The sequence below is a fragment of the Onthophagus taurus genome, chromosome 11 (assembly GCF_036711975.1).
Source record: "Onthophagus taurus isolate NC chromosome 11, IU_Otau_3.0, whole genome shotgun sequence".
NCBI lineage: Eukaryota > Metazoa > Arthropoda > Insecta > Coleoptera > Scarabaeidae > Onthophagus > Onthophagus taurus.
The window spans coordinates 9133942-9143974 of record NC_091976.1 but is presented as its reverse complement, the minus strand read 5'-3'; the positions used below and the strand labels follow the sequence as shown (position 1 = coordinate 9143974).

The 10033-nt window shown below is 47.5% G+C and overlaps 1 protein-coding gene across 1 annotated transcript; it reads right to left on the bottom strand.

The window, feature by feature from the left end:
* On the bottom strand, window positions 1–1847 carry LOC139431973 (ras-related and estrogen-regulated growth inhibitor-like). Its single transcript, XM_071200301.1, has 4 exons — window positions 1633–1847; window positions 1502–1576; window positions 992–1446; window positions 1–937 (listed from the first exon to the last, which is right to left on the bottom strand). The coding sequence occupies exons 1-4, from the start codon at window positions 1646–1648 to the stop codon at window positions 554–556; spliced, it is 930 nt and encodes a 309-aa protein (XP_071056402.1). The 5' UTR covers window positions 1649–1847; the 3' UTR covers window positions 1–553.
* Between the last annotated feature and the right edge of the window lie 8186 nt (window positions 1848–10033).

The following is a 10033-nucleotide window of genomic DNA, read 5'->3' as shown; positions in this document are numbered from 1 at the left end:
ATGGCTACAAGTACGATCCAGTGTCCGCATTTGCTTCTTGTGTTTTATTTATTTATTTTTTTTTCTTTTTCAATTATTATACGAGTATCTAGGTTTAAGTTTTAATTTTAAGTTGAGCAGTGCTTAGGCACTGAACTTCACCTTTTCATACCTTATATGCTATTTATTTTATGTTTCTAATATATTTAGTAACATTGTTGATTTGTATTGCATTAACAGGTAACAATAAAGTCACTGTTATGTTAGGGATATTTTGTGTGCGGGAGATTTTGGGTTGGTAGTGCGGAGCGTGGGGTGGCAATGGAGTGATTCCCGCGTTCGAAATGTTCCGAGACGTTAGATAAAACGAACAGGTCTGAACAAGATCGAGAGAGTCGAACATGAGAGTTGGTGCGTGGCAGATGTAGAAAACGTGTATCGCGAGAAAAGACGGACAAAACGGGCGTGTGTTGAGAAATACAAACGCTGAACTAAATTTACATTAATATTATGTTTGAAGATTCAATAAAGTTGTTATTTAGATAAATTTACGTGAGTGTATTTACTTTAATTATTATATACTCATTCGTCTATCTGCACGTGCAATTGGGTAAAATTCTTGTTGACTCGTACTGGGTGGTGGATATCTCCATCTCCATGTCTTTGGAAGATATCTGTCCGTTGAAGCTAGTTCTCGGAACAGAGCTTCAGACGGACTCAAACCGCTCTCTTTGGTGTTGTTCTCTTCAACTTCGACCTTCGTCCATCGTCGATTCAAAAGGCTGGGTTTAGAAGGGCTTGGGAAGAAACCACTGGATGAAACCGTCGCCGAACATAGAAGTCGAATCGTATCGGGTGCAATTGGATCTTTGTTGTTGCTCCCGCTCTGTTTCAACTTTGAAGGATTCTTGTTTTGTACGCTCCAAAAACTACAAACGTCTCTGAAAACAGAAGCAACCTAAAAGAAAAAAAATTAAAATTTTTTTTAGAAATGTTGCATTAAAATTTTTACTTGATCTATACTCTCTCGAACGGAAATTTCATGAAAACAAACACAACCGATTTCTTTGCTTCTTTTTTGACCTTCCTCCAGCGTAACCATCCGACCGTTGATTTGATCGATTTTATTTCCGACTAAAACGACGGGAACTTCGGTAATACCCTCTTTCGAACCATTTCCTAATCTTTTTCCACATTTGTGGTAGTTTATCAAGAATTTCAAACGGCAACATTCGTCGAATGAGCATTTATCGGTCACCGAATACATCAAGATAAAAGCTTCTGCCCATCTTATGTTGGCCGCTAAAGTTAAAGATTCGCCATTTTCTTGTTCGATTTGTCCCGCGGTATCTAAAATCTCGAAATAAACCATTCGGTTGTCTATAACGGTATTAAAATTGTAGACTTTTTCCAATGTTGGATCATATTCACCGATGTAACGTCTTGTAATAAATCTAACAACCAGAGCTAAAATTAAATTAAAGTAAATTAAAAAGTAAAGATTGAGTTAACAAATTTAAACCTGATTTTCCAACTCCGGCTTGTCCTAAAACCATAACTTTTAAAGTTTTTTGTCGGGGATAGAGTCCTAAGTTAACTAAAAAAGATTATTTTAAGTCGTTTTAACGTAAATTATCGCAAAACAAAATTTACCTAATTTATTCATCATGTCACGTCGAAACAAAACGGTTCAGGTTTTCAAGCTCAATCGAGTGCTTCTTGATTGTTGTGTAATATTCTCTCTAAGTTTAATTACGAAGAACGAGATTAGAATCCGGACCAGAATAATAATTCGAATACAGTTTAATATTTCTAGGGAGAGTAAAATGGAAGAGATTACGTGAACCTTCCTTTAGGGTTACGATACCAAAAAAAAAAAATAATAAAAAGGGACAAAATCAATAAAACCAACTAAAACGGAATGAAATGAAGATTCGATCTCGACTTTTTTGTTTGAGTATTAGTGATGCTTTTTACAAAAATAAATTCCCAAAAAAAATTGTAATCGGATCTAGTTTTTGATTCTTTTTTAAATATTAATTTGCCAGGTGTGAAACCCCGCCGAGGTACGATTTCCGCACGTGCCGGTGTGTCCAGCAGAAGGCGTTGTGCAGGTGCTCGTTCAGCACCACAGGGAAGAGTGGAGAATGAGAGGGGCCAGTGGGACGACTGTTCCAGCCCAAGCGAGAGGTATGTAAGGGAAACTGTACTCAACTCAGTGGATGAGTCTATTAACTGTTTACAAGTAAACCTGCAACACGCTACGGCTCTCCTCAGCAGAACCTGGAGGAAGGTTACTTACTTTGCTCAGGGGATAGACCCAGAGCTTGCTTACTTATCAAGAATAACATTAATGTGTTACGGGGGATGGATTGCGCCGAAGAAGAAACAACAGTTGTTGAATAAAACGAAATAATTTATTTACAAAAATATGTACAAAAAAAAACCCTCAAAGGTTTTTTTAAGACGAAAGGGGTCGTCTTCGAGTTGGCGGTTGAAGTGCTGGCTTGTTGTCGCTTCGGAGTTCGGTTGGAATTGACCGCTGATGGAAACCCGGCCGCCTTAAATAGGCGCCCTTGGGTAAAACCCTATCAACCGGGCGTTGTGGTTGGTTGGCGACCGTCCGATCCGTAGGTAGGGTTGACGACCAATGGCCAAGCAGATCGAACGGCGCTCAATTCGTACTTAGTGACACCCCCTCCCTCAAGGCGCTGGTTCGGGCTGCGCAGGTGGGTGTCGATGTGGTGGAGGAGCCAGACGTAGGTCGTTGATGTGGACTTTGCTGGGCTCTGCAGTCTGGTGTCTGCGGATCCAGTACGTTGTAGGTCCGGCCTCCTCTATAACCATATGGGGTCCTATCCAACGAGGACCAAACGGCGTCGCTACATGAGCCCGCTCCATTAGGAGCTGCCTTGGCAGGAACCGCCTGGGTGGTGGTACAGCCCCAGCGTATCGCTGGCGGTATCGATGCTCGTTCCTGTGCGCTCGTCTTCTTCTCTCGGCCCGTCCTGCCGCTGGCTGTTGACCATCTTGGGGGCCCTCAAGAAACCATTCCCCAGGTCGCGGTAACTCGTATCCCAACAGCAGGGCGGCGGGGGTTTCTCTTGTCGCCGCGTTGCGCCGTGACCGAACGTTGAATAGAGCCCGATTGATGTGTCGATCCCAGGTCGTTGGATTTATGCCCTGGAGTTGGATCCGTATGCATTTCTTTATTTCTTGAATCCTCCTCTCCGCAGGATTGGCCTGAGGGTGGTATATCGGCGTCGTCCAGTGGTGGCACCCCCAACGTCTCAGCGCGGAGTCCCAGTTGGCGCTGGTAAACTGAGGCCCATTGTCGGATAAAATGGCCCTTGGATAACCATACCGGGGAAACACCTCGCTCTCCAGGATATTTATGATTTTCGGAGCGCTGCTGGTAGCGGCCGGAAACGCCTCCACCCATCGACTGAACAGGTCGGTGACAACGAACACAAACCTGTTGTTATCTCGTGTTTTCACGTATGGGCCCATGAGATCTACTGCCAAAACTTCCCATGGTTGTGTGGGCGCTCGTGGTCGTAATGGAGCCCGTTCCTGTAGGGGTCCCCGCTTGAGCGATGAGCAGGCCCAGCAATCCCGGACGTGTCTGGCCACGTCTTCCTCTACGCCGAGCCACCAGTATTTCCTCAGGATGACCCTCGTGGTTTCCTCAGCTCCGGGATGGCCTGCGGTGGACGCGTCATGGTAGGCGTGCAACACCTGGTCGTGCATGTCCTGTGGCACGATCAATCGGTTACCATCGGGATGTCGTCTCCACAAAAGCCCATCATGCACTAAATACTGGGCGGCGACTCTAGCTTCCGCCGGGTTTGCGGGACCCGCCTCGTTGATTCCGTCCAGGGTACGAATCAGGTTTTGGCTGTGGGGATTTCGTCGTTGACTGTCTTTTAAGTCGTCTGCTAGCCCAGGGAATTCGACACATGCAATGTGGGGTCGGACGTTTTTTGGTTCTTGTTCGGCGGATGGTGGAAGAAACATCCGGTCGACGTCAGCTATGTGACCCGCAGGGGTCGTTGGCTCATGCCCGGGTTGGCGCGAGAGAAAGTCCGGGAGTTCGTTCTGTTCCCCCGGGACGTGTTGTACGTCAAATTTATATTCCTGAAGAAGGAGCGCCCACCGGGTTAACTTGGCATTCCGGTCCTTCATGGTGTCAAGCCATAACAATGCTCTACTGTCGGTGCGCAGGGTGAATCTTCTGTCCTCCAGGTACGGTCGGAAAAATCGCATCGCCCAGACGACTGCCAAGCATTCCTGTTCGTTAGCATGGTAACGCTGCTCAGTGGGAGACAACTTGGCGCTGGCAAATGCGATGATCTTCCTTTCCGGTTCTTGGTAGAGGACCGCGGCAATTCCCTTCCCGCTGGCATCGGTCTGTAGCACGAAAGGTTGAGTGAAGTCCGGGCGTCTAAGTTGCAGTGGGCGGCTCAGTAGCTGTTTAATCTCGAGAAAGGCGTTCTCGGCTTCAGCTGTCCACTTAAACTGTTTCTGGCCCCGCAAGAGATCTGTCAGCGGGGTTAACACTTCGGCGCAGCGTGGGATAAACCCGCGTAGCCAGTTACACAGTCCCAAGAAGGATCGCAGCTGCTTCTTGTTGGACGGTCTCGATGCGTCGCAGAGGGAGTTGACGTGGTTCGGTAAGGGCTCCACTCCTCCTGGTGTAATCCGGTGACCCAGGTAGTCGATGGTTGTTGCCCCCAAGTGGCATTTTTCCGGTGATAACCGGAGGTTGTGTAACCGGAGTCGTTCAAACACCAGGTGTAAGTGTCTAAGGTGTTCTTCCCAGGAGTTGCTGTAGACGATGACATCATCCAGGTACACCAGGGCGAATTTCCGGAGGTATCCAGGGAGCACTTCTTGCGTCATCAACTTCTGGAACGTCGCCGGGGCATTCTTCAATCCGAAAGGCATGACGCGAAACTGGTAGGTGGCACCGTCGGGAGTTGTGAAGGCGGTTAAGGGTCGAGACCCCTTCTCCATTGGGATTTGCCAATATCCGGACCGCAGGTCGAGGCTCGAAAAAACGGTAGCCTGGCTGAGGTCCCGCAGCGTCTCGTGGATGATTGGCAAAGCTGAGGACTCGTCCACCGTTTGCTGGTTTAATCGACGGTAGTCGACGCAAAACCTCTTGGCCCCATCTTTCTTCTCCACCAGTACGATCGGAGATGAATACGGCGAACGACTGGCTTCAATGACACCTTCCGCCAACATCTTCTCTACTTCACGGGCGATAAATTCCTTTTTGGTATAGGAGCAGCGGTATGGCGGTAGTCGAAACGGCCTTGCTCCTTCGGTGAGCTCCAGTTTGTGCTGAGTTGCCCCTGTGGTACTCTTATGGGAGTCGGTAAACACGTCGGGGAAGGCACGAAGCGTCGTTAGAAAGGCCTCTTTGTGTTTGTCCGGAAATTGGTGACGGATAGTACTGACGTCCAGAGCGGGCAGTGGCGCAGTGGGGCTGCCCCGTCGGAAGTACATCGTGGTCCTCTTCTCTTTCCCGAAGTGAAAACAGCCTCGTTGGAAATCGAGGATCACCCCTTGGTCGCGGAACCAGGGATCCCCAAAAACAAACGGGGTGCTGAGTCGGGGAACCACCAAAAACTGCTGGGTGCACTGGAGTCCACCGATGGTGAACTGGATTTCGGCCTTCCCGAGGATGGGCAGCTGGGCATTCGGGTCCGCTTGGGTGGCGTAGGTGTCTCCCAGCGGTTTATAAGACGCGACGGCTCTTGAGCTGACGAAGTTGCTTGTCGAGCCGGAATCCAGGAGAGCTAGGCTGCGCCTTCCTGCTACCTCGATTATTACAGTCGAGCGGCTGGAGCAACCAGGTTCCTCCAATGTGGAGATTACTGCGGCCGTCCGGGTTGTCCTGGGCGAACGGCCGCCGTTTCGTTTCCCGAACCGGTGCTGCTTTGTAGGGGACAGTCACGGTTCCAATGGTACCCGGGGCAGTACCAGCATCGGGGCACCTTCTTCTTGGGGTCCTCGTTGTCCTCTTCAGGAGTCTTCTTACCCTTTGGAGATGGTGTTGTGGGTTGTTTGAGGAGGCCCGACTTCTTCAGAAGCGCCTCCGTGCGAATTGCTTTGTGTCGCAACTCGTGTATGTTGGCCGGCGTGGGGGACAGGTGCAGCTGTAGCTGAGGTAGCAGCAGGGCAACCATCATTCCAATGTCGTCGTCCGGTTTTCGGTGCAGACGACGGGCTTGCAGGTGTTTGCGTTTCAAAAACGCCTGCACCGATTCATCAGTCTGCTGATGGCGGCTGAAATATTGGCCGTTGACTTGTGCCAATATTTGCGGACTGTTGAACCTTTCCAACAGCGCTTGGTGAAATTCCGCGAAGGACATCTCCAAATCATCGAATGCACTCCACCACACAGCGGCATCTTCTCGAAGAAAACTGGTCGCTTTCTTTGTTTGTTCCGCTGATGGAATGCCGGTGTCAGTGAAATATGTCTTTATTACCTTGATGAATTCTGCAGGATCCTCCAAGGAATCGCCGGTGAAGCACGGGGGCTCGGCTTTTGAGATGCAGACATGTTCGGCCAATAACTTTGACAGGGCGCAAACCTGTGTCTGAACGGTCGCACTGTCTTGTTTCGGTTCTTCAGCGGTCTTCCCCATCTTCTGCGTTTGGGATTCTTTTCCTTTCTTCTCTTCTTTAATCGGTTGGGTGGGCCCCTCTTCTTCTGAAGAGCTTGCCAAATCTTCCTTCGTCGGATATGGCGGTGTCGACAATGAACGGCTTCTCGTTGTTGGTCCTTTTGGCATTATCGGGCCCCACGTTGGGCGCCAATTGTTACGGGGGATGGATTGCGCCGAAGAAGAAACAACAGTTGTTGAATAAAACGAAATAATTTATATACAAAAGTATGTACAAAAAAAACCCTCAAAGGTTTTTTTAAGACGAAAGGGGTCGTCTTTGAATTGGCGGTTGAAGTGCTGGCTTGTTGTCGCTTCGGAGTTCGGTTGGAATTGACCGCTGATGGAAACCCGGCCGCCTTAAATAGGCGCCCTTGGGTAAAACCCTATCAACCGGGCGTTGTGGTTGGTTGGCGACCGTCCGATCCGTAGGTAGGGTTGACGACCAATGGCCAAGCAGATCGAACGGCGCTCAATTCGTACTTAGTGACAAATGCATTCTTAATCTCAGAGCATAGCGATCGCGATTGTATGGCTGCGGTTCTGAGAATTTAAGGTGAGAAAGGCTGGACAAAAGTTATATAATAATGATCTTCCCCCGGCCGCTATGCGACACGTAATTGCCTACAGCCAGAGGAATAACCTACAAGTGGTTATTGGATGTGACGCTAATGCACACCACACAATATAGGCAAGCACCAACACAAATGAAAGTGGTGAGTTGCTTTTTGACTACCTATTGGGGGAGGGGCTTACTGTTAATAATATAGGCGCCAAACCAACCTTTGTTACCAGAAATAGAGCAGAGGTACTTGACATTACGTTCAGCTCAATCATATTAAGCTGAAAGATAATCTCCTATCCTCTGAACCGTCGTGTTCAGATCATAGACATATTCAATTTAAAATTGACCTAGGGATGAAATCGGACTGTATGTACCGTAATCCCCGTAGCACTAATTGGGATCTGTTTAAGAGTTGCCTTGCAGATAACCTAACTAGTGTGATCAATTCGTTCTGCCTACCAGTAACAATTCACTGAAAGTAAAAAGTAATAATTGGGGCACACCCTGGTGGAACGAATGTCTTAGCTCCGAAAGACAAGAGGTCCGGAGGCTTTTTAACCAGGCCAAGACATTAGGTGCGTGGGAGAAATATAAACAAGCTCTAACGAATTGCACCAAAAATATACGTAAGGCAAAAAGAGAGTCTTGGAGGAGGTTCTGGGAGGGAGTGAAAAACATACCCAGTAGTGCAAGAATTCACAAGATTCTCGCTAGAGATCCGGCACTACTCCTGGGGTCACTTAAGCGGCCTGACGGTAGTTTTACGAACTCTAGCAAAGCCTCGTCATGCAGACTCTAGGAAGCTTGATGATGTGGACTGATAATACCACAGCGGGCTATTCCTACATTGCAAAGCGCCCCTCAAATATGGATTGGGGTGTGGCTCGTCACTTGCACATCCGTCGACCAGGCGATTCAAACGTTGAAGCTGTTCAAATCGCCCGGAGAAGACAATATCTTTCCTGCTATTTTGATAAAAATTTTCAGAGCGAGTATCACCTGGAAATATGTACCGGCAGAATGGATTAAGGTAAGGGTGTCATATAAACCTAAAGCGGGCCGTTCGGTCCCTGCTCCTAATGCCTTTCCACCCATCAGCCTAACGTCATTTCTGTTGACAACCGTTGAAAAAGTTCTGGAGCTTTATATCCGTACGGTGCCACTGGTATCCGGTCCACTGAGTCGCCACCAGTATGCTTATCAAGCGGGAAAATCAGCAGAAGTGGCTCTACACAGCTTACTTGATAGAGTATCTAGGACAGTGCAGGATAAAGAAATCTTGGTTTGTGCGTTTGTGGATATAGAAGGTACGTTCAACAACACAATACCACAATCTCTTGAAAGAGCTGCTCTTAACAGGGGAGTGGAAGCAACTATAGCGGGTTGGATCCGCAATATGCTTGATAGTAGAACAGTTTCTACTTCACTCTACGGTGATACGATACACTATTTCCCGTGTTTTCTCCCCTGCTTTGATCCCTCTTGGTTGACGGTCTGATTGCGATAGTCGAAGCCGTTTTTGTAAAAATAGAAGCTTATGCTGATGACATTGTCGTTATAGTCAAAGGAACCTATTTATCGAGGATATCTAAAGTCCTCCAGGTGACCCTAAATACCATTTCTGCTTGGTGTATGCGATAAACCCGCAAAAGACAATTGTTGTGCCCTTTATCGGAAGACGAAAGGTGGATGGACTAATCCGCCCAACTATCCAAGGTGAAGAAATTCCTTTCTCAAAGGAAGTCAAATATCCAGGAGTAATCCTAGACAAAACTCTCTCATGGAATGGACATTTGCAGGGAATTTTGCACAAAGCGGTCTAGCTTTGTATCCTTGTAGATTTGTCGCAGCCTTTGTGGAAAAAATTGGGGTCTTACCTCTGAAAGACTGTACTGGCTCTATGTGACTGTGGTTAGACCTATGATTACATACGAACCAGCAGCCTGATATAGGAAAGTGCGACAGACTTCAGTTATCAGTAAACTTTCACGAATTCAACGAGTAGCTGGATTGGCGATCTCTGGTGCAATAAGCACAACGCCAACTCTAGCAACGGATGTTCTGCTTGGCCTGTCTCCTCTGCTTTTGCATATAGAGAAAGTGGCTAGAACTACCATTTACAGATTTAAGCAATATGCTCAAAACTGTTCCGACATGTCCTACCAATGGGGTGCAGAAGACATTATAAGCACTGATACTGTGCTATCAATGCCGTCAGATTTGGAAGGATTACTATCAGTGATTAATACTCGATATCATATTGTACTGCCTGAACGGCAGTCCTTGATCAAAAACGAAAATTCTCTGGTTCAGGCAGATATTTGTACGTACACAGATGGATCAAAAACGCCGGAAGGAGTCGGACCAGGAGTATACTGCCAGACACCTCGAATTAAGCAAGCTTACAGCCTGGGTACGTCCTATAATGTATTCCAGGCGGAAGTATTTGCTATTGACATGGGTGCTAAAATTCTTCTTGAGAGAGGGGTGAAGAACATAACAGTACGACTTTTTTCAGCCAGTCAAGCCGCTTTCCAGGCGCTGCAAGCCGCGAAAACAGTGTCGGCTCTGGTTAATGATTGCAAGAGAACATTAAATACACCGAGTTGTGATAACAGAGTTTCTCTGATCTGTGTCCCGGGTCACTCTGGGGTTGCCGGCAGATGACCTAGTACGAGAGGGCAGCGCTAAAGTGTTTGTGGTGCCAGAACCAGCAGTTGGTGTATCATTTGCGATGGCCAAACATAAGATTGGACTGTGACATTTTAGGACATGCTCGTAGTAGCATAAAAGTTCTAATGGGTGTCTTTATTGG

Excerpts from the sequence above, each read along its gene's own strand:
- LOC139431973 (XM_071200301.1), bottom strand. Across the intron at positions 1,447-1,501 it reads AGCCGGAGTTGGAAAATCAG|CTCTGGTTGTTAGATTTATT; the intron begins GTTTAAATTTGT and ends ATTTAATTTTAG. Across the intron at positions 938-991 it reads TTCGAGAGAGTATAGATCAA|GTTGCTTCTGTTTTCAGAGA; the intron begins GTAAAAATTTTA and ends TTTTTCTTTTAG.